The sequence below is a fragment of the Cebidichthys violaceus genome, unplaced genomic scaffold (assembly GCF_023349555.1).
Source record: "Cebidichthys violaceus isolate CVI_PGR_0920_01 unplaced genomic scaffold, fCebVio1.0.p SCAF_23, whole genome shotgun sequence".
Lineage (NCBI taxonomy): Eukaryota > Metazoa > Chordata > Actinopteri > Perciformes > Stichaeidae > Cebidichthys > Cebidichthys violaceus.
In genome coordinates this window covers 4,716,254-4,741,599 of record NW_027176406.1, presented here as the reverse complement: position 1 = coordinate 4,741,599, position 25,346 = coordinate 4,716,254, and the positions used below count along the sequence as shown (strand labels likewise).

At 41.5% G+C, this 25,346-nt stretch overlaps 1 protein-coding gene across 2 annotated transcripts in view; it reads left to right on the top strand.

Moving 5' to 3' along the window:
- Positions 1-25,346, top strand: part of spop (speckle type BTB/POZ protein) — a 78,436-nt gene that overhangs the window by 43,109 nt on the left and 9,981 nt on the right. For both annotated transcript variants that reach the window (XM_068718906.1, XM_068718905.1), the window contains exons 6-7: positions 4,364-4,491; positions 21,385-21,562. In XM_068718906.1, the coding sequence (XP_068575007.1) occupies positions 4,364-4,491; positions 21,385-21,562 (306 nt within the window). The remainder of the gene's footprint in view (positions 1-4,363; positions 4,492-21,384; positions 21,563-25,346) is intronic.

Here is a 25,346-nt window from a genome sequence, read left to right as displayed (position 1 = left end):
CTCCCCTACAGACAATGGTATTGTTGTTTTGTAGCCAAAGGCTAAGTGAGCTTATGTGTGTGGAGTCGAGCTGCTGTGGGCTGCTTTTATATTTTCTAGCTGGAGATTCAGTGTGTGTGTGTATTTTTTTATTTTATTTTTTCAGTTAATTGAAGCCCTGTGTGTGTGTGTGTGTGTGAGCTTGTCAGAGTCTGTTGCCCTCAGTAACTGATGGAGGTGATCAGGCATTCTGTGTGGGTGAGTGGAGCACGGCTAATGGAGGAGAAGCTATTGGTCAGTCTTGACATAATCAGATGGTATTGGCATCGGTAGAAAGGATGTCAATAGACATGTTTGTGCTGACACTAGTTTATAGAGCTCAGTCTTTCAATAGAGATTAGATTTTCTTCTGGGAAAAGACTGTGTGTCATGTTTATATGTGCATCTGTCTGCTTTATGCAACGTTAATCCGTGTGTAGAGGGAATTAAGTTTTAAATCTGATTTTTAAAAGTCTGCTATTGGTGAGATGAATAAGACACATGTATAGGCTGCTCAGTTAACGGATTGTGCTAATTGCCCTTTCACGTCAATATGTTTTTAGAGATTGGGAGATGGTTGTGAGCGTATGGCCTGTCCGTGGTTGTGAGTAGTGGTTAGTGTAGGCATATTTTTGCTAATGTGTGAAAGAGAAGGCCAGAAGAGGGACAGACACAGGGAGAGACGTCGACTCTGGCTGCTGTGTCGTCTGTTGTTTTCCAACACGCCGGCTTGTCTTCTGGCGACCTTCTCGCTCCGTGTGCCAACCGGGCCCCTGAGCCCTCTGCCTGAATGTGGATGCCCCCGCTCACTTAAACACCGCGGCGTCGCTCACGCTCTCCAGCTCAGACCTCCATTTTTTTTTTTCACCTTCTCCATCACCTTCAGTATTTTTTTGGAAGGGTGAGAAACTTCACCCTTCGAATGCGGGAGTATTATCACAGTGTATCATGTCCTACAAGGTACATGTCTACCTTGTAAGTGGGAGTTTTCACACAAATTCCATAATTATTATCAAGTGTGCTGTTACGCAAAACGCAACCTCCCGTCTGCACTTGTTCATCTTTCTACCAGTCTTTTTCCACCGCTCACACTTTTCCCCATTGGATGTCTCGGTTGTGTTGAACCCCTCCACCACTGTCCAGCTCTGTTTGGTATTCTGACAGAGTGGGTGTGCTGCTAACACCTTGGCCAACTCACTGAAAGAGTAAGCAACCAGCCATCTGACCTGCAGTTGATTCTCTGCCAGTGCCGCTTTCTGATGCCCCACTAGAAAAATGGCAGCATGACATTAGCTGAGCTCAGCACACACACACACACACACACACACACACACACACACACACACACACACACACACACACACACACACTCACTCTCATCATCAGTGCTTGTATGCATGTGCACATTCACACGTACGTACACACACAGGCACCTCACTGTCACGGGTACACACCGAAGAAGTCACACCTTTTTTTCTCCCTTTCCCCCTAGTCTAATGGAGCTTCTTTTAGCACTCCCTCTCACCTCTTCCTCTTGGCTTGCCCCCCCGTCTCACTCTCCTGCCAACCTCTCTCCTCACACCCGAGTTCAGCTTTAGATACTGCCACTGGGGAAGTCCTCACTCATCACTGCTAGTCTTGTTTCATACCCAAATAACACAACTTCACAAGGAGAGTCTGTGCCTTGGGACTTCATCTGGGTCTCGCATGCTAGGTCTTATCAAACATGTTTAAAGGACATGAAAGTGTGGGTGAAAGTCAGCAAAGAAAGAGTTTCTTCAGGTACTGTTACTCTGTGTCTACCCAGCCACAAGCGGTACAGTGGAGCGAGGCCACAGAAGTTTCACTCTCTTTTCAAACCTGCTCAGCTTCGGTTGAAAGATCTTTGGACTACAAAACTCAGTTTTTTTTTTTTTGTTTTTTTTTCCAAACATTGACTCTCTCCCTCTGTTTCACTCGGTGGCAGAACAATGAATAAAGTAGAGCACTGTGAAAAAGCAGAATGCAAGGAATTTGTAATTTTTGTGCTCGCGTGCTTATGCATGTGTGTGTTTATGGTGATTTCTGTCAGCGTCGTTGCGTACACAGTCTCTAGAGGCAGGGGATTACAGTGAAGGGCCGCGTGCATGAGCAGTGGTGGGAATAACTGCATATGCACTGCACTCCTCCACCAATCCCCTCTTAGGCCGCCTGCTCCCTCAGATCCAAACAGAGGATTTGACACAGGATCTTACAGCAGCACTGACACTTCATCTTAGTGCTTCCCACTGCGATCTGTCAGCAGATCTCCTGTTGGGATCTCTGCGCAAGAGTCAGCCTGAAGACAAATCTGTTTGAACTGCCGGGGCTGAACACATGTTAGTCTGCACACACTGCAGATGAACACGAGAGGTGATGACCTCTTGGTATGTGGTGACTTTGCAGCTTATAGCCTGTTTCAGTCGACTTTTTAAGGAGTCTTTTGCCACTTCATGCCCTTTAACCGGGTCTGAAGAAGACTCTGAGGTTGTTTTTATGATTTTTCATCATCTGGCATTGACAAATGAGTTGAATCTGTATAATGCCCATGGATATAGCTTGTCTGTATGTCCCACAGAAGTCTTAAATGTCATAAATGAAAAGCATTTAGCATCCAGGCAGATCAAGCAGGCACAGGTTCTATCCAGAATACTTTTTTTTTTTGTTTTCCATTTTTATAGTCTGTATATGTATGTATATATATATATATATATGTATATATATATATATATATATATATATATATATATATATATATATATATATATATATATATATATATATATATATATATATATATATATATATATATGTATATATATATATTTCTTTTTTCATCCCCCTTTTAGGTTTGCATGTATGATTCATGCACAAATGCTCCTTTACATACAGTACATGAAGTGTATATACTGTATGTAGACTGTGGATACATCTCAATGTACGGCTGGGCAATACTCTGATATTGTATCGATATGGGGACATGAGACTAGATATCTAGACTAGAAACTTAGATTTTGGATATCCTAATATAGCATAAGTGTTGTCTTTTCCTAGTTTCACAGGCTGAATTACAGTAAAGTGATGTAATTTTCTGAACTTACCAGACTGTTCTTCACCCACTTAGTCATTATATCCACTCTATTATTTATCAAAAATCTCACTGTGTAAATATTTTGTGCACCAATAGTCAACCCTACAATATTTTTCTAATATTATGAGCTATTTGGTCAAAAATATTGTGATATGATTGCTATTACACTTTTTCAGTTTGGCCAAATGAGCATGAGACAACCTCCGCTGGTGGTTATGGTGATTGAATCTTTCGTTTATTTTTAATGAATTTACTCCTGGATTGTGTTTCTGCTCTTTCGCAACACAATCCAATCACCCAGATGCATGTTAACATCATGTGCTGATGGCATCTACCAAAGAAATGAAAATACTTGACGAGTGAATTGGTTTCTAGTGGTTTTCCTGCATCGTTTGATGCCATTTAAGCCTTTGTAGGACAGGATGCACAACAACAGATATGTACAGCCTTGAGTTATTACACGTCTCTGCTGATAGGATTGGACAAAGATGTCTCCATACACAGAAGCGGTCTGAAGCATGTCTCGGCTGAACACATGCAGAAATCCCAGAGCAGTGCCCGAGGAAGCATTTTCGACTCATTAACAAAATGGCGGATGATGTAATTTCTTCAAAGAATGGTGTTGCATCCCTTCAACAGAGCTTCAGTTACTTGTTACCTTTCTATCGTCAATTAGCGTTAATTTGCTGTGATCTCTGCAGCAGTCATAGTCCGTAGTCATTATTTTTTGACCTTGTATGTGAGCATTTGTGACTGTTAGGTGACCGCCCCCACAGTGTGACTATTGTACACACAAGAACTCCAGCACCTTTCCTGTGTCTTTGTAGTGCAACCGAGTGTTACAGAATCCTTCCTGCCACTGTCAGAGATAATTGGCACTCCATAAACACATGATAATTGGACTGCTTTGATCCCTGCAATTTCTCACTTCTTGGCTAAAGAGGCACAGCAGTTCTGTCTCATGTTTACCACTCGTCTTTATGTGGCAGCGAGAGGATACAGTGAGTGAAAGAGAGGGAGAGAGAGAGAGATTCTGTTTTCTTCTGAAGTGTTAAAAGCTCCCTGCAGGCAATACTTCCTGCACCCAGCCTCTTTCACCATTGTTTCTCCGCTGCTTATGGCCATGACTCATAACTAACTTTCTCTTTCGCACACACACATTCACACACGCAGAGCTTAATCACGTTGTGAAAGTCTCCAAATTATCTTGTATGTCCATGTGTTTTCTTTTTCCAGAGAGCCAGAGAGCGTACCGCTTTGTCCAGGGGAAAGACTGGGGTTTCAAAAAGTTCATTAGGAGGGACTTCCTGCTGGACGAGGCCAACGGTTTGCTGCCTGATGACAAATTAACACTATTCTGTGAGGTAAGGGCTGCCACTGTTTATCTGAACTCACATGATTTGTTACACAGAGTTCACACTGTCTTCATTTTCTGGCTCAAAATCATTCCCAAAGAAATTCATAGTACAAGGAGCACATTTCCAAAATGATAATCCTGATTATATTGCTAGATCAAAATTATTATTCATATTTCAACATTGCAGACAAACAGAGACTTCTGTTATAACTTTTAAAACCCAAACTGTGTTAGAAGAACTAGTTGTAATTCCCCAAAATATGTAATTTTAATAGAACCTAGAAATAAGGACTGTTGTTGAAATATCTAAATGTATTGTTTGTGTTGGTGCATTTGCCTAGAAGGGATCACAACTGTAATTTCTGTCTCACTTATCTTTTTATTCAACACTACAGCTCATTGTATGTCCCTGTTAGTGAATAATGTATGTTTTTATTGGTGCTACATAGCCTCTGGGTTTACATCTCTCTCTCATCACCAACATACAAGCTGATTGTCATTCAGCCGGCATGGTGGCTTGGCTCCGATTCCTCTGATCCAAAGCCGGCTGCTGCTCCTCATTGTAAATTCCCTTGTTGTTTTTCAGCTGTAACACAGGGGGCAGCAGAGGTCAACTGTCCTCTCTGTCATCCCCCTCTGCTCCTCATACTGGAGCCAGGGAGCAGAGAAGAGGTTAAACTTTCCAGATATGTTAATGTCGTAGTTGTAATGCATGCGCCCATTAATGTTTAAAAAGCATGGCAGTGGCTGTTTAAAACAATTCTAATTAACCCTGCGGGTATGGAGGAGAGCATGTCTTGAAGTTTTCCCTTTTTGTAGCGGAGCAATGTGCAAGTCTGTTTAAAGTGTTTCCAAACTGGGCTTATTGACAGAGGGGTAGGAGGGGCAGCGCTGCTTCAGAGCCATGTGGGATGGGGGGGATAGAGTCGCGCGCGCATGTGTGTGCGCTTGTAGTAGTATCTTATGCATATATCATGTGTGTCTGTTTGTGCAGACGTGTCTCGTTGGGACGTAATTCTGGGAATGAGGCTGTTTGCTGGAGAGAATGAGCTGGAGGAGAGTGGGATAAGTTACCTTGAAGAGTCCTCACTCTCTGAATGCATCCACTCTCCTGGAGGGGAGGAAGTGAGGTTGCTGGTTCTAGTCCTCCGTGGCCACTTCCTCCCCCGTTAATATCTGTTGTAATTAGCCAACTCTGCTGATGAACAAGCACGATAAGGCAAACCGGATTTATAAAACACATTTTATGCACAAATCTATGTGGTGAATACTGTTAATAAAACTGTGTACAACAGAAGAAAAAGATTCAATGAGGGCAGAAAGTAGATAAATAATAAATGCAGCGACCATTTGTGTTATGTATCATATTTCTCATGTGCATTGGCAGTTTTCTCCAACTGTGTGTTGCCTAATAACCTAAGCTTCACTGTTTTTAACCTCAGGAAAAATTCAGCAGAACAACCCCAGATGACCTGAGAGTTCCTTAAAGCAAGTCAGAGACTTGATATATAAACAGCAGTATTTTAAAATAAATTCTAAACTGTGTGTGTGTGTGTGTGTGTGTGTGTGTGTGTGTGTGTGTGTGTGTGTGTGTGTGTGTGTGTGTGTGTGTTTTAGGGAAAAAAGGCTGTCTGGAAGTGGGATGTTGTGTGCAGTAAACGATAGATTGCCAATAGTGAGGTCTGGTAGCGTTTCTGACCAACATGTGAGCAGGACGGTTGGTGGAGTTGGCTTTTGGGTGGATGGTGGTAAGAAAGTGCAGAACGGGTGTTTGAATCTCTTCTGCTGGTCTTTTTCCATGTGAAAGTGAAGCCCAGTGTTTAACGTCAGAGACCTGGCTCCGCTTTCGTCCAGATGGTCTCGTCCTGCATCTGAGAGAGCCCCATCGCCCGGGAGCCCAGCTCTCTCCCTCTTCTCTCTTCTCTCATCCCCTCCACTTCCTCTTTTTCCCCTCCATCTTATTTCTCATTCAAGCCCAATCTCCTCCTCCTCTTTTCCCTTTTTCTTTCATCTCTGGCTGCCTCCCACTTTGAGCATCACAGTTTCTTACTTTTTTTCTCCCCCCTCACTCTACCTTCACCTCTCCCCTGTGTCCCACGTCTCCCCCCTCGGCTCAGCCTTCCTGCTTTTCCATCCTCCCTCCCTCTTTGCCCTCCTCCGTCTCTTGTCTTTCTTCCTCTTTTACTCTGTGTAGCAGAGTGTCAAAGAGGGAAAGGCTACGAGGAGAGGCCAGATCACTGTTGGAGGGGAACGCTGGCTCAATCTCTCCTCGTGACCCTTGGTCCCTGTGCTCGATTCATCTGCCTCTGGAGACATTAGTAATTCAAATGTAGCACAGGGAATCTGACGATATGTCACATCGGAGAGGGACTGAACAACACCAGCCGCTGTTCTCTCACTTTTTTGTCTCCCTCTTTGTCTCCATATCTCTCTCTCTCTCTCTCTCTCTCTCTCTCTCTCCGTGTCTCTGTCCCTGCCAAAGCGCTGCAGACACCTGCAGGTATTTAATGAGGAGATAGCTCCCATTAAAGGTGCTGCGTTGGCTGTCAAAAGAGAGCATGAGGGACAGAGAGAGATAAAAGAGGAGGGGAAGGAGACATAGTGAGAAGAGATTGAAGGAAAGGCCTTCTAAGGAAAAGTGGGCACACTTGGTGGCATCGAGCCAACTGGGATGAAGAACAGACAAAGAGGAAAAATGAAAGAGGTTTCATGAAAAAAAAATGGTGGTGGGGACTGGATTTAGTTACAGGGAGAATGTTTTTATGTTGATGAGACATGTTTTTACCTTATTTTCTCACTCCTCTAATGAGACGCAGAGGTAAAAGAGGTTAAATCCTCTCCCTCTTTACCTCTCCTCTGTCTTTCCATGTCAGCACCGCAGGTAACCTCTTGCGCTGAGGTCAGAACATTGCTATCTATAGCTGTTCATGCTATAGATAATGCAGATGCTCTGAGAGTTTTAAGAGTAATACCAGAACGGAAAATCTTGACAACTTTGTGCTGCTGTGATTTGAGTCGTGTGGACTGATTCTGTAAGGGTTACTACCCTGGAAGTCAGTTTTGACTGACTAAAGAGAAAAAAAGAAGGGGTTGTTTTGGAAAGAAGAAGTTTATGGCAAACCTTACCTGTCAGTCATGTTAAATTGGCTGCTGAAACACACCAGTCCACCTTTAGTCAGCCAGAAGTAGAGCAAGTAGAACCGGAGAACTACTGCTGCAGGACATATTTGTTTTATTTCTCAGAGGAAGCCTTATTCTTCTCAGTCGACTTTGGCAACATGGAGGATAAACCTTGATAATCTCTGTACTCAACATACTGTATCAATTATTACTCTATACTTGTTGCAGACCATAGAAATAAAATAGGAGTAGAACGTACATGCCCATTCAAATGAACGTAGTCAATGGTCTGCGGCCATTTTTATGTGTGCCATTGTGACCATTGTAGTGGGCTCACTTCGGTATAAACCAAACCGACTTATGGCAAGTCGCGGTCTCACCGAGGTGAGGTTTTGTTTTGTAGACAACAAGCAGCGGAGTAGGAGCCTTACAATGTGTAGAGAGCCAGATTAAATGAGTGAAGTGGAACAACTTAATGCATCATCCACACACTCTTGTCACACCATGGCAAAGCACATTGCTACCGCCACATGAGACTTTGTTCGGCTCATTTTCTGTAACCCGTGTAGCATTGAAGCAGTGGACTTGCCGGGTGTCCGCTAGTTAGCTAGCTGGCTAATTACGCCATGGTTGTATGCTACAGTGGTTACATAAAATGAGCCGAACAGCGGGGTTAGGTCTAACCTCTTTTACTTCATTACAATTTCTTGTAGGAATTCGATTTTCCTTCGTCAAAACAGTATACAGATTCAAATCATGTGGGCCTGTTTGAAAATAAATGAATCAACATATATACTATAATTTATGAATGTTGAAAAAATACAATTACTATGCTCTCCTCAAAAACACAGTAATTTAACCCTGCCAATTATAACTTCATTCAAACTCGACAGAAACAAAATAAAACTCATTAAACATGTCTTGGTTGGCTCTTTCCACTTCCAACAATCACTCTGGTTTGGTTGAAATAAACCCTTAATTCACAGAGTGAAAACATACTGGCCCTACCCTGCTGTCTATCTCTGCAGTTGATGCTATTAATAGCTTGCTGAACAAGTCTGTCGCTGCGCGACAAAAGTTGGACACACTTTTAAATTAAGCTTTGTAGATCTAATATGAGTGAAGATACAGCAACTATGTATATTGGCAATTTCTCTCCTCAAATTTGTTAAGAAACTGATTTTGGTGCACTGCTGAGTTAAAATAACTGAAAGATTATGAGTATATTTCCTCTATTTCCAAATTGGGGAAAGGAAATGCATCATGCGCATTGGATTGTGGGTGTTTTAAGAGTGGGGAGGATACACACATGTATCCTTGAAAATCCTCTGAATGAAGTCCTCGACATCTGAACAGTCCTTCGACGTGGGCCGATGACGTAGCATCCTTGAAATTCAGCCGTTGAAGGATGCTTTCTTGATTTTGAGAAACACCCAGTGTGTGTGTGTGTGTGTGTGTGTGTGTGTGTGTGTGTGTGTGTGTGTGAGTGTGAGTGTGAGTGTTTGACCCAGAGGACGGCCGATATGCAGTCGATAGGCGCTGCTATTGTTCTTAGTCATGTAGCCACTATAATAAACTATAATAATGGCTTTTTTTCTTTGCTACCTTACCGAAGCAGCATACCTTGACTTGTTTGGGAATTCATTCCCTTTTTTGTGGTCATGAATTGTCTACCTGTTCTTCCCTGTCTTGTGTCACATCGCTGTCAGATCCAAGAGGTGCTTCCTCATTTGTTTTTAATACTGATATGTTGTTATGCTAGTATGGACCGATATTAGCCTTTTATTACAATTTGGATTGATTTTCTTGTCTTCCATACAAGTTGCAAGCTCTTGTGAAATTGAGAAGTACTGCATATTTGGCTGATTTAGACATAAATTAAGTGAGAGAGTGGAGATGACGAGTTTTCTTTTTCAGGTTCAGTAAACATCACTGTGAAGTGAGACGGAGGGAAAAGGTCTAGATTTACGAAGACTTTTGTGCCTGTTTTTTAGGCATAGATGTAACGCATTCTGCCCCAAACACAAATACTGTATTTATCAATCAGTCGCACCAGGCAGACTGGAGTCGCAGTGTTCACGTCCTTTGTGCATATGTCTGCAAGGTGCACCTCTCTACTCATTGCATATGCATTTCAGGGAGGATCACACAAATCTTAGGAGGAACATGTTAACAGAGGAGGATTGTGTATTTTGCCGGATTTGCTGAGGTCACGCTGGTAACGACTGAAAATTCTCTGACTCTGAAAAGGAGGCGTCAACACAGCAATGATGGGATTTACAAGACCCAAAAGGGAGATTGTAGTGGTAAAGATAAAGGCTTGTAAATACTTAAAAACAATTATTAGAAACTAATAGGAAGAAATTAGGCTTTCATTAATAGACACAATATCTAACTACTTAAATGCAAACAAATAGTGGACAGATGTTGTTTGTGCTCATCAAACCTGAATTTGCACTTCATCAAAACTCCATCAATGAACTGTGTAGTGTGCATTTAGCTGCATTTATCTCCGTATTAACATGAATATCAACACCATTTCCATCTCCCTCTTCTAGTCTGTCCATCTCTCTTAATATGCTAAAGACTATCATTTTACGAGTTTTTCTCTGGTGTATTTGAACAATGTAAATATTTGTAATCAAAATGACTGCATTATAATTTTGAATTACAATTTGAGGGTCAAGTATGATCATGTGCTCTAGTCTCTACATTTATGTATTTGCCCCTCTATTTCAAGATGAGTTTTACAGGAAGAGAAAAAAAGAAGGATTTTGATATTAAAATATTTTTTATTTATCAAATATATTTTTACCGTTTTGGTAATTTGGGGGAATATAAGTACTTCCTTATTCACAGTGGTAATTGTAACATGTGAGGCAAAGTAACAGGCAAAAAGCTGTGCCTATGCATATTTAGTTAATATCAGTGTAATGAACGGTAACCAGGCTTATGCACTCCTGTGCGACCCATAGAAGGGTGATGAATACATATGTGAAATCAGCGCCTGCATGTGTTAACTGGAAGAGGAGCCGGTGTTTTCTTCCCGATTGGTTTGTCTTCTGCAAATAGCCAATCTTTGATGCAATTTACTGAAATATATTTTGACCACGTGGCCACATCCAGCCGGTCCGAGGTCTTTTCTTTAAGGCTCATCCAGTGTCTCCCTCCTGAGGCGGGGGTGGCAGTGGGAGAATAAATGAGTGGGGTGCTGATGTTCAGCTGTTTCCTCCTCTTCCTCATGGTGTTAGTGCGGCTCTCCTCTCCTGTCGGTGGGTAAGCACTTTGCCGGGTGACAGCACCCATCCTTCACAGAGCCCTGCCATATGCCGTGCCGATGTCAGAGGAGACGACTGCAGATGCTCCAGCTGCTCCCTCCCTGCACGATGAGCAACACACACACACACACACACACACACACACACACACACACACACACACACACACACACACACACACACACATAACCAGCACTCTGAGCAGGATAAAGAGGCAGAGGTAGGAGGATGAGACGGGGGAGAAAGGATGCATGTAGAGATTTGGGTTTGGATAAAAAGGGGAAGACACAAGCAATCTTTCATTCCTGGGAAATGAGGTAAAATATATTTATATAGTTTTGTTATTGCCTAATCAGAACAGGGAGCAAAAGGTTAAAAGGGTTAGACGACTTGGATCATTTAAAAAGGGGATCTGGGACCTAATCAAAGCGATACGAATGCTGATTGAGACGGTGAGACAAAGGAAGAGAATGAGCAAACAGAGTGCAAGCTTGATTTTCTTGCCTTGCAATGGGATTTTTACCTTGATAGCTTGTTGTCACCAATTTTTGAGCCTCAATGGATCCTATAATTGATACTGCCTTTGCGACACTTCTGCACCAGCGCCACATCAACAGGTCTTTTATATCCCTTCAGACGCTCTTTGCTTCTCCCAGAGTAAAGACAGCAGGAATTGAACAAACAGGCAACTTTTGCCTGCTTATTTATTTGTTTTCTTTGTCCAAACATTTCCTTCAAGCACTTTAGATCGGGCCTCAGAGTCTCAAAGCTATCACTTTAGTGTCTGTGATCTTCCAGCAGAGAAAACAAAAGGCTGGAAACAAAAAGGACCCAAATGGCTGGTGCTTACAGACGACATGCAGAGACTCATGCTCACTGCCAGTGGTGAAACTGAGTGTGTGTGTGTGTGAGGTGAAAACTCTATATCTGAAAGCCTGTGTCTGCCTGTGTATGTGTAAGGATAGGGTTGGCCAAGCACGCTTGGCTGTAAATCTGGGCGCAGGCCCCGACGCTCGTTCAGCTGCTTGACTTCAAATCATGCATGAAATATGCCTCTGTCTGTGCAGATATACCTAAATACCTCTGTGTCAATGGCAGGCCGGCCCGCCCGTCTGTGTGTGTCATGGACACAGCTGGGACCCTGCAAACAGCCGACTGAAATGACCACTCCAACACAAGAAACATATGAATGGGTACATATAGTGGCGTGATTATGTAAGATTAAAAATTGTGACAATCTAGGCAAAGTTTGTGTCTCAACAGATGCTACCGTGACACAACAAGTTGTTTAAGGTAATAGTCCCACGCCCCCCACTTGCCGTTACTGGTGGTGACGGTTAGTTTCATACAGCAGGTCTGCTTTACTTTCAAAAGAAGAGAAACTGGTGTATCTGTTTACATGCTGGCCATAAAACCCATATAGTTGGATACCTTGCTGAGGAGTTGGAAGTGTGCAGCCTGTCGCCTGCGGCTCATTACATTGTCTTTAGTCTTTGATTTGTTATGTGTGCTGCATGGGTTTTGTAAGGTTCTCTGATGTGGCGCTCTTTTCTCTTCCTCCTCCAACGTGATGTCAGGCTATCTGCCCAGTTTTTCTTCTGTTTTCATAAAAACAAGCCCCGAAATACAAAGCATGTCACACATTGTGCTTCAAACCAAACAGTATCTTGTTAGGACAGCGATTGTAAAATTGTCTTATAGGTTGAATAAGGTGCTTGAAATACAATTATAATCCCTTTGGATCAGATGAGTAGCCTGTTATTAAAGGAGGTTCTAGCTATTGTCTTCCGAGGAGTGTGAGTGCAGTGTTTTTTTTGGGGACTTTTATTTAATAGTGCTGGGATTTGGGGCTATGTTTGTTTAATGGTGTCATGAACAAATCACATTCTGCCATTATTCTCAGTTTGAATCAGTTCAGTCACCTTTTGCAGCTGCCAGAGGGCAGCTAACTCTAAATCCTGTTTCAGAGTCGGTCAAATATGTCATTGCTCTGAGTGTTTTTGATTTTTGGGGGCAATAATGTCTAAAAGTGGGTGAAGACGAATAAGAAAGGAAGACGGAAAAAGAGCTGCAGAGTGGGTCGTGACATGGAGCCTGTTTGCTCTGGCTGGCTGCAGAGCGGAGGGCGAGTCATGCATTATAAAAAGCTGGTGATGAGCTTTGCGCTCGGTGGATTCAGAGGACAAGTTTAAAGATCACAGATTTCTATTAAGCCGTTGTAGTGTGTGTATTTATCTGGTTTTAATGAAAATACATGGACTTACTGGTCACTTTATCCTTTCTTTCATTGTTCAGCTAATACAGACCCACCTTGTCAAGTCCTAGATATTCCCAGTGTGATAAAATATGTGATATGCAGAATTACCCTTGAACACTTGATTCAGGTTGAGTTGCAATCAAATTTCCACCTAATAACAGATGATGAAGTCTGTGACGTAGTACACTGCTGCTCCCCTTCTGTAAAGGAAAATTAAATAATTTTGTTGAATGCATTGGTTTCGTTTCTCCCAAGTAGCAACATCACACAGACTAATATGGTGTTTGAATTGAAACACAGTGCAGGTATAAAACAGTTAATGCTGTAAAAGTTAGGAAACATGTTTTCACGTGTGTAGAAGCTTTAACTATAGGCAAATGAGAGTGCTGTTGTTGCATTTACTCTGCTGAAATTAAAAAGTGGAAGTTAAGTGTGGAGTAAATAAAATCTAGTGATAACCCATCATCAACAAAGACAATAGACCCGATACTGAGACAGCCAAGACTGATTGAAAGGCGAGTAGTAATTTCAACATAACATTGGGAGCAACAGCAGCAAATAAATAGAGGGTAAATGTACAAAAATATTGAGTGGGCTGCAGCAGGTGTGCAATGGAATTGAATGTGTTTAGCTAATCGGGGTATCAATTTATTATTGAAATAGGGGGTGTAATTACACGGGACCGTTATCACTCTAATTATAAACAATTAAAATACGGCAACCATTCTGGCAATAGCTGGTCGCCAACCTGGCAGCCATTTCTGAAACTTACTGTCGGACCCTGTCTCTGCCAGCAGAATTGGGTAGAATGTATCCCCTCATTCTGCCAGTTTGTGTTTTATTTGTGTTGTGGAAACATGTCTCAAAAATGTATTAATTTACACACGTCTGTGGAAAGATCGGTCATCCGTCACAAAAACACATAACTTCTACATCATTAGACATTGTGCTTGCCTGTTAGCAGTTCTCCATTATTTCCATGTTAGTAATAACTAACATACTTTTATATAGTGAATACCAGTTTTTGAAAGCTAGTATGTCGATATAATTGCAGCCTTTCTGATCTAATATCGCAATAGAATGCTTTAAAGTTTGAACGCCATGTGTTGGCACTCATGAAAATGAGTGGTGAGGGGGGTTTGGAAGAAACTCACATGTGGGACTGACATATCTTGACAATTGCATAGAGCTAGATATACATTCATACTGAGTGCCATATAGTTAGCCATACCTTCAGCATCAATATGGCTCAGAATACAAGGGAAACAACAAGTGTTCCCTAACTTAATGAATTTCACTTGATTAGATTTTTTTTTCTCCCTTTTTCAAACTATTTCACGGATGGCCAAACACTGTAAATCCTTAAACAAACACATAAACAGGCAGAAAAAGATTGATGCTTTATGAATAAATCATCTGGATACAGAAACTCAATATTAACTCTACGTTGCCTGGAGGGTTGAGAGGGAGCTTACGACAGATCCATCTTGATGTCTGAGGAACTAACTGGGAGGCGAGCGCTTTAGCAAGTACTTATCCTGGGAACTTAATTACCAAAACAAATGATGATTGTGGTGATATAGCGGCAATGATTCTTCATTACTGTAATTTTTTTACCCAAGGTTTTACACAGAATGTTTTTCTGTCATCCTCATCATTGTCATAATTAACACCACCGGGGAATAAATAAAAGTCAGCTGGTTGGTAAGTTCAACACTTTGCTGGGACTAACGGCCTTTTCCCACCTTGCATGGCCGACACAAATATCTGTGTTCAATGCGTCCCCTCCAATATTAAAGTGTCCCACTGTCACACAATCGTCAATTCATAAGTTTGTTTTACAAACCCACAATTAACTCTAGACATTAGAGACGGGCCATAATGCTGTGTAGAAAAGTTGTTCTACCTGTCATCGCATTTCCTATAAAGCCTGTTATACATTCTGAGCTTCATTGCACTGGTTTTCCTCATTCATGACTGGACTAATTCATATGTAGCCTATGTGTTTATTAGTGTGTGATACATGGCCTTTAATACAAGGCCTAATGTTCAGATTTTAATGGTCATCTTAATACCTCCAGGGCTCCGTTGATTTCTCAAGCAAAGATAGTGAGTTCATATGCATTCACGCTGGTAATAACATAATTAGGCCTGTAGGCTACCGAATAATTTGAAGCGTCATTTATAACGTTGACATTCAAATTATTATTATTAATAACGTACAGAAACATTGCGCGCAATAGTCCTCCTTGTCTCTCTCTCTCATATACACAGAAACGTGGCGCTCAGTCCTTTGCGCTGTATTTGTCCCCAAAGGACAAAGCCAAATATTTTTGGTGATCCTTTTTTACATTTCTTGTTGTAGCACCATCAAGCCAAAACTTTCACTGATATAACTATTACAAAACTCTAATGACGCGATTGCCCTGAAAATGTGCTAGTGATGTGATTGTTAAACCTATTAATAATGCAGTTGTAGTCCCATTTATGCAACATAAGAAACTAAAAAATCTAAACTATTTCTTATGGTTGAGTTAGGAGGATGACTTGAGGAGTCTCACAGCCTGACGAGAGAAGCTGCTCTGTAGTCTGTTGGTCCTGACACTGCTGTGTCGATTCATACAATTATCTAACGTTATAGATTTGGGGTATATTTGTCTACTCTGCAATTGCAAACGTATTTAAACTGCCTACATCTCCACCAGTTTGAGAAGGAGTGTTTAAAGGAGGAAGAGGAGGAGGTTGACAATGACAGAAGATGACAGCTAATGGCGTGAAGACTGTCGGAGCAGCAAGTGTGTCTAAATAACCAGGTGCTGCGATTTAGTTTCCACCTGGTTAAACAGTGGAATAATTGGTCAAGTTAGCCAGTAATTAGACTAGCTCTGCCACGCTGCATCTGAGAGCCCAGCGACTGCTCTGCCATGCTAATTGGGCTATTTATACCGAAACCCATTGACCAGGCTCGCTGGCCTCCCTTCCAATTCGCTTTTCAGAACTTGTTTATCTTTTCCGTGTGTACTTGGGACACAGCCCCGCCATCCTCCTCCTCTCCTAAAGCCGTTTTTCATTCCAACTTGAGCTGACTGAACTTCTGTCCTCTGTCTCTTTTGTCCGTCTGTCTATCTCTGTCTGCTGTTTTTTTGTTGTTCTTCCCGCTTTTCTGTCCTCCACACGGCAGCTCCCTGTCTACCAGGCTCTCTGTGTTGCTAATCAGTGTTTTATGAATGTGTGTGTGTGTGTGTGTGTGTGTGTGTGTGTGTGTGTGTGTGTGTGTGTTAGAGCGGGACAGTCTTTTCACATACACACATGTGTGTATGTGAGCATTCCTCTGTATGAGCATGTTGAGGAGATGGATGTACGTCAGTCAGTCAGACCTGCATCCCCCTGGAGTGTGATTAATAGAGCCAGCTGTGGAAACCAGACTGACACACACACACACACACACACACACACACACACACACACACACACACACACATATAGTGAATGCTCTATTCTTCAGAAAAGTCACATTTTCTTCTCACCGTGTCCCTGTCAATTCTCTGCAAGAAATGAGCTGCTGCTTATAAGAGGCCATCTCCAACTGTAGATCCATCCAATAGCCCCCCCCCCCCCCCCCCCCTTCTCTTTATGTGTGAAGGCCTTTTCTCTTCTTGGTATCTGCATCTGTATTCTCTATGCATTTTATTATCCCTATATCTCCTCTCTCTCCTCCTTTTTCTAACCATTTTTCTGTTTTATTATCTTCCCTTCTGTCTCTCTGTCTTTCTGTCCCCTTCAGGCTAACTCTAAAACCTCCATCAGGAGCAAACAAGGCTCCTTGACATTCAATTTCCTGCTTGCCACGCACTTGTCTATTGTATGTGCTTCTCCTCCTTTTCTAGGACTCTTTTTGTGCGAGTTGAATAGGTGGATGGATGTGCTATTGGGCGAGTAGGCGGGCAGTTGGGCGGATGGGGATGGATGAGGAGGGATGTTTTTTTTGTGGGGTTTTGGATGTCAGCCTCCCTGAAGCTTTAATAGCAAGGTCACTTTGTTGGGATTTTCTTGAACAGTTTACTGAATGTGTTCAGAAGCTGTCAGCAATGAGAACAAAGATCATCCTCAAGATTGTTGTTTTGTTTATCTGAAATTATTTCTGATCAGTGACTGTTGTGCAGAATTAATAGGTAACCAATTAGACAGTTTTATAATTCCGTATCTATTGTTGTAACGTGCTGGATAATGTAAACACATCATTAGATTTAATTGTGGGTTAAAATCCCCCGAATAACATCATCGTATATGTGGTCTAAACGTAAAAAAAACCCACTTTAAATTGATGGAAAACATTTTAAATGTTTGTGAAGTTTGTATGGAAAAGTTTCTGTTTGGAGTGTACCCTCTTTACATTAACAATGATTACGTAAGGATGCAACTTATTAGAAATCAGATAAAAAAAGTGGACCCAAGAAGCGCCCGGGGAGCAGTTAGAGGTTCAGTGTCTTGCTCAGGGACACTTCGGCACAGCACATGTAACCGGGGATCGACCCACCAACCTTGAGGTTACCAGACAACCCTCTCTACCCCATGTGCCACGATCACCTCTTATACAGTGTTAATATAATTATGTTTCACATTGTCAGGAAATAAAATAGAACAGATTTAAAACAACATGTCATTGTCTTGTAATATTCTACTATCGGCTTTATAACGCTTTTGACAGATTGACAGTTGTCATTTTGGAAAATAATTAATAATTTAATTGTCATGATTAATATTAGTGGCTTCAGTACAATGTCTTTGAACAGACCTACTTATTCAGCTACACAGTATTATTTAATACTTTTTAATAAATTCATACCTTAATGTTCCTCAACACTTAATCATAAGGAGGACTTAAAAATATTCAACTTTATCTCAACATGAAGAGAAATTATTTTCTTAAGTCAGTTTAGTATGTCAAATACGTACTTACTCACTTATTTACTGCACTTTATTTCTACTGGCTGTAGGACAGCAACAATGGATCTCCACCATAGTTTGTTAATTGATCCAAAATCTTAAATCTGCTGAATGCTTTTATCAACACTAATATGATACAAGATAAGCCTTGATCTACAGAGGGGAAATTCATTTGTTGCAGCAGCACAAGGAGAGAAATGAGTACAGATAAATAAAGTTAAAATAAATAATACAAGGCTTTTTAAAACTAAATTGAGGATAGAAGTAAAAAAATACAAACTATGAAGAAGCAATTTAAAACAGAACTTACAAGGTAAAGGTGACACAAACATGTTATCTGTTTTTAGCCACATTTTTACAATATGCTGTTTAAATATTGTTTGTAACTATATCTTTCAACCAGATAAAGGTTTTTAGTCATGAGAAGTGGATTTTATGTTGTTTTCATAAACCAGTGATGATGCGACCTGGCTTCCAGCTCCTCCTGTTAGTCTGCCAAACACCAGCAAAGAAATGCCAGTTTCTATGCCAGGTTTGATTACTGGTTGTCTGGGAGACTAGGATACCTCCAGAAAGGCGAGCGCTATGGGTGTCCTGGGTGATCGTACACCTGTGAAGCAGCATGGGAGAATTTCAGCTGTCACCACCAACAGGGAGGAAACCACGGCTATTTAACTTGCTAACTTTATATGCAGTCCTGCTAACGACCATGGCTGTGGGTGTAAACTGCCATCTTACCTTTTCACAAGTAAAGGAAAACGTTGCTTGCTTGCAGGCTGAACTCAGGGAGGAGGACAGGTTAGTCAGCCCAGGAGAAGCATCTCTCCCTTCTGGGCGAGCCAGATTGTGCGAGCCAGCCCAGCTCCCCTGGCCCTTCAGCCTCGGTCCAGGACACTGTCCCTTGGTCGGGGATGAACCGATCCAAAAACAGGTCGATCCCCATAGACCCCCATGTTAAAACGCCCAACTTTACAGCAGAAATAAACATATTTACAGGCTGGTACAAAAAACGATTTTTATAGTTATTTCCCTGTTCATGATTATAGAACTTCCCTGTTCATTTTTATAGAACTAACTCTTAATGATCAAGGGCGTGGCCGCTTTGATTGCCAGGTGTGTGCTATCTCGCTTTCTGCTGCGTCACCCGGGCCGCCTCAGCTCCACCGACGATCCACCTCTTTGCACATTTTGGGATTAGTTGGGCTGTGTCGTCACTGCCAAGATGGAAATGAAAGTTGTTGATTATTGCTTTTTAATCTAGTCTCTTTTCCCCCTCCTCCTAGTGATCCTACCCACTTGCACATTATTAAGCCCTCAACTGCCAGCACAGTTAGGCAGGACTTTTTGCTATTGCCCCAGCTAATCATCTACCCCCTGTTGGTCAGCTAGATAATTTCAATATCATCTGTTTGGCTACCTTAGTCCCAGTGGCTCCAAGTAAATTTGGCACCAACCGATCTAATAAAAGCTGTCCTTGGTTGAATTAACTTACTGTTCCACCAAATCCTTAAAGGTTGCCGATAGATTATAAAGATGCAAGAGCGAAATGTTTCTCCACTCACTCTCCATTCAGTCGCCATCATTCTAGAATCCTATTCATGACCATTAGCTGTGTTGTTGGTGCCACTCACAGCTCTGACAGGTATGCTTCTTCTAATCAGATCAATGTTCAACAGCAGTCAACCTCTTGTGGGAGCTCCTAAGTCTCGGAGAATAATAGAGCCCACCCAAGTCCCTCTATTGGATACCACTCGTCCTTCAACCAAATGTCCTTAGAAACTGCAGAAAATTATTAATGTGTAATTTAAATCACCGCTCAAAACTCACTTGCACCTCCTCCACACACTCATTGTTTGTACTTAGGAATTAACTGGGGGAATTTTATGTCAGTTCAAGAATTAGAAGTACTCCACCAGTTCATCGTCTGACATTGTTATTAGCTAAATGACTTCAAGTCCACTTCAACACTCTATTGATGCTAGCCATCAAGGACTACTGTACTGTATTATTTCCTTTTCACCTGATGTTAGTGTAATGCTTATATTTTTCAGACTGTTTTATCTTGAATTGTAACGTGCTAAATAACTTTCCAAATGATAACTAACTGTATTCTAAGCAGGGCTATGGGTAACTACCTGGTATTTGATTAGATGACACAGCAAGCAGGTAAAAACCCAAACTGTCAGAAATGACTTATAATTGGTGTGTGTGTGTGTGTGTGTGTGTGTGTGTGTGTGTGTGTGTGTGTGAGAGAGAGAGAGAGAATGTGTGTTTCTGCTTATGAGCCTGCTTGTGTGTATGTGCGTGTGTGTCTGTGTGTGTTTGCAGCGAGTCCTGTTGAGAGATAAATGAGTCTGGTTGACATTGTCTGGAACAGGTGGTGAAGTCAGCAGGGAAGACAACTCTCATACACACTCACACACACACACACACACAAGCTCACACATACAATTTGACTACAATGCTGATTTTCTGGCTTGTTTGAGAGCGTAGCTGATCTGATTGGATAAAGAAGGAAGAATAGGTTGTCTCTGAATAGCCTCCATATTGAGTGTCTGATGTATCGATTACGGAGGCAGAGAACCCACATTAATCATCCACAGCATGTTTGATTACCTGATTTATTTTATTTTTATGAACATTGTATGCTTTTATTTGCCTCTGCGTGAACTAGTTTGTATGCAGTTCACCCTAAAATTTTAACTCTGTGTGTGTAAGAATTACTGTATTCATATATCTCCACCAGGTGTGTTTGCAGGCAATCTGCACAAAGTTGTCGTTTAAAACACGTCATACATTATTGCAATAACAAAATTAAACTCACCAAACTGTCTGGCCGCATAGCAGCGGCTGAGATGTGACGAGGTACAGCAGTGTGTGTACTAGTCGTTCAGTTAGCTGTTAGCCAAGCACACTGCAAACTGTTATCCCCCAACTCTTGGTGCAGAGTAGCAGCTGGAGGGACGATGCACTTGGCTGTTTTATCACTTTTAGCCCCTGCTGGCCTGAGGCCGGTTAAGAATAGTGTGTGAGGAGTCTGCAGGCAATAAAAGGTGTTTTGATAAAGCGTGCGTCACCGCAACTATGGGAGGTCCTTGAGCATGCAGCCATAACTGGGCATCCCAAAAATTATGCAGTCGCTGCAGCAGAATGCAAGATTAGCCGTGGACAGACACAGAGGTGCACAATCACTCATGGACTCGCTCACAGACGCATGTACACAACAGAGTGCATGATCCTGCTGGTGGAGATAATAAAAATGGTACATTTTACTCATGAACTCTGTGTGTGTTCTCAGGTGAGTGTGGTACAGGACTCTGTGAACATCTCAGGCCAGAACACAATGAACATGGTGAAGGTTCCCGACTGCCGGCTGGCCGAGGAGCTCGGAGATCTGTGGGAAAGCTCAAGATTCACTGACTGCTCCCTGTGTGTTGCTGGACAGAAGTTCCAGGCGCACAAAGCCATCCTGGCAGGTGAGAATAACCTATACTTTAAGCATTCAGGTGGTAAAAACCGGTAAACAGTGTATGAATGAAAACATTAAAGATTTTCATCGTTCAAGTCATTGTGTGGTCACGACTCCATGAAAGGATACAGCAAAGTACTGCACATTTTAAAGTATTGTTTGCTGTATAAAATAACTCTAAAGGTGTGGTTAGATTATATTCTCTCTGTTTCCCATTCACTTGTATTGATGCACTTTGTTTGACGTGTTGTTTCTGTTAACTGTCAAGTTATGCAGATGTTTTTTCTTGTGTGAACAGCACACAGCATCATTAATGGAGCAGCCCACAGACTAATAGAGAAGTTTACTACAGTTACACACACATTTATATGTATTTCATATACCAAGGTAAGACTGGCATATTATAGTATGTTAGACTGAAGGATGTGCATTGTTAACTTTGGTTATTTTCATTGTTGATTGTTTTTTTTGTTTTTTTTTTAGATAAATTGATTATTGGTTTTCTTTATAAAATCGAAGAGAACAATATAAACTGTCATCACACTTTTGAAAAACCCAAATACTGATATTACAAGAAATACATTTAAGAAAAGCAGCAAATCCTCAAGTTTTAGAAGCTAGAACCAGTGAATGTTTTCCATTTGTGCTTGATAAATGAGCTAAATTAATAGGTTAACAAAATTGGTGTCTGTTGAACTAAACAAACAAATAACTACATGAGTGAAATCTTTATTGCGCCTAAGGGAATTTGTTTTTCACAGAGAGCATAAAAGAATATCAAAAGAACATCAACAACCATACATGACGGCACACAATTCAACATGAACATAAGCATTATCAAAACATCATGAAAAGCACAATTTGGAAAGTCGATTAAGGTCATCAAATGCAAGTTACAAGTAATTGACTATATTAAATAGTGTTAAGATGAGATAAGTTTCAAACTAATATATGAGGTGGAGTAGATGCTTGTCATTATCCTGGATTTCATTTGAGAGTTTTAGATTTGATTTAAATGCTGCTTCAGATGCTTTCCCACTCTGACTTGAATTCAATTCTGGGGGAAGTATCAAATTTTAATGAATAATTTTTGTTTGCCACAAGGTTGGTTACATTTTAATACGGTGATCATCCAGTCAAAAGCATCAGCTATTTGCACCTTTAGCTCTTAGTCTGTGTTGGCCTTCGTAGAGTCCACATAGTGACCGCACCCTGTCATGTACTCACACGAACAACTTGTTGCAGATATTGGCACTTTAATGACAGACGGCGTCAGATAGTGAATGGTTCGAGGAGACTGGTGAACTGTGTGTCTCTGTGGAGGAAAGGAGAGGCTGCTCATTATTGGATTTGTTGAAATGTGTGTGTGAGGAGCCATTTTAATTATGTGCTGCTGTGGTTTGGGGTCTTCCTCTCTCGCTCTCTCTTCCTCTTTCTCTGCTCCACTTGGTCCAGATGACGTCCCTCCTCCTCGTTATTCCCCCTCTCGGCCGTTCCCGTGACAACTCTCCCGGCCGTTAATCGCCGTGGAGACGGACAGAGAGGGATCAAACGAAGGAGGGAGAGCAACTCAAATTGGCACCATATTGGCCATGTGATCTTTATATCATTCTGGTTTTCCCTCTATGTCTCTTACCGTCTCTTTCTTTTCTTTCCTACAGCCTTCTTACCCTTTCTCAATATTCCTTCTTTCACTTTTATGTCTCCTTTTTTCATTCTCTCTTTTGTCTCCTCCTGTCTCCATTTTCCTCCTCCTCTCATCGTTCCTCTCTCCTGCCTCACTCTGTCTTTCTTTTCTGTGTTCACATCCCTTTGTTATTTGTCTTCCTTTCTTTCAGTATTGATCTCTCTCCTCTCAAACCTTGCTCAGTTCTCTTCCTACCCCATTCCTGTCTACTGTTCTCGTCCTCTGACTTTTTCTCTCCTCTCCCTCCATTCACTTTCTAAGACTCTCTCTCTCTCTCTCTCTCTCTCTCTCTCTCTCTCTCTCTCTCTCTCTCTCTCTCTCTCTCTCTCTCTCTCTTGCCCACCCCTTCCCTTTGTTGCTGCAGTATGAGCTCACCAGCATTGAGCTGCACCACACAGACTTACTGTAGGTTTGTCCCCATAGTCCTACCTGCTAAGTTTGGTTTCAGTGCTCCAGGATGCAGACATTAATTCATGACTCCACTTTTTTTTCAGGATTTTTGTCAGTTGGTGACTATGTGACAAAAGCATTGGCAGCAACATCATGTCACAGATATCATGTGACCTGGCTGAGAAACAGTGAACTGTTACATACTGATACATATTTTCTGATGGCAAAGTCCTCGTCATTGGTGAAGTTGTTGTTTTTTTCTTTCAAATCAACCGTCCACAAAACCTTAAATTGTCCGATCAGCTTCCCTCGCCTTTCCGGTTAAACAAAGCAAATCACCTCGGCCGAGAAAGCGGAAGAGAAGTATATTTAAAAAAAACTGATCTCTTTAACAACCCTGATAGTTGAATAGATAGTTAACCGTCCATTCAACTTGTGTGTCTACAACTGTAATCTTCCCACTGCTGTGTGGTAAATCATTACTGTAGCCTGCGTCCTCTGATATCTATAATCTGATCATAAGATAAAAGGAATAAGGACCAATCTCCCCTAAAAATATCTTGACAACTCAATTTACTTTACCTGAAAACAATAATGAAACGTTAGCACTGTTTCTTTTGCTCCTTAAAGTGAAAGACAAGGGGATACCCAGAGGCTTTGTTTGTGACTGACCGTAGAAGTTGTTTTGACCGTGAGCCACCACATATCTGAAAGTCACTTCTGAACACTGAATGCTGTGGGACCTGATGTTAGTTACTGTTATTTATTTAGATGATGAATTAAGTGTTACGACCGAAACAGCAGGTGCTGACGTTATAGTCACTGTGTCCCATTGTTAACATATTCATTCACTCATTGGCCCACGTTTTACTGATATTATCAGTATTCTACCTTTTTATGGCCTGTTGATGGATGACCTCCCGTTTCTAAAAGAGTAATTAAATGGGCAGCAAGCGCTGAGGTTTATAACTCATTATTAAGAACTAGAATTAATTAGCATATCACTGACTTCGACACACACTTAATAATGTGTTGAAACATTTGTTACATTTTAATCACTAGTTGATTAAACATTAATTTCATTAGTGAACAGTTATGTAAAGTGTTACCCAATGAGCACATAATTATTAAGTTGACTGATTGATATGTGATTTTTAGTAAAAGGCTTAACGGTTAAAGGTTTTAACCTTCGTAGAGACACTTTCTCTCCACTGTTAAACAACCAAAAGGTAATTAAGTCCAGCCACAGACTGCATCTGAGAGGTTCATCCTCAGCCTCAGCCGCAACTAACCGCTGTCACTGCCGCGATGATAAGAGAGAAAATACACTGTGCCTTAAGCAGAACTACAGAGACAAGATGTGGTGATTATTGTAAGCATGCAGAATTATCATACGGCAGTGATTTTGATGTAACAGAAGTGGGACTGATTTACGTAATTCGTAGTGCTGTGGTTAAATCAGACAGTTAGCATGGCCGGAGGATTAAACATACTCCTGCTGCTGCGGTCGTGTCTGGAGTAGTAAGAGAGAAAAGACAAGTTATTGGTCACCTCACCTGTTTAGTAATAAAAAAAAACCACAAGCATGTCTTTTTTTGAATCAATAGGTCAAGCATTGTGGGTCACTAGGTTTAGTTATTTAAACTGTGAATTTATTTTTGTTAAGTGCGGCGAAATGTAATTGAAGAATTTTTTTTTAATGAAATCTGGATTA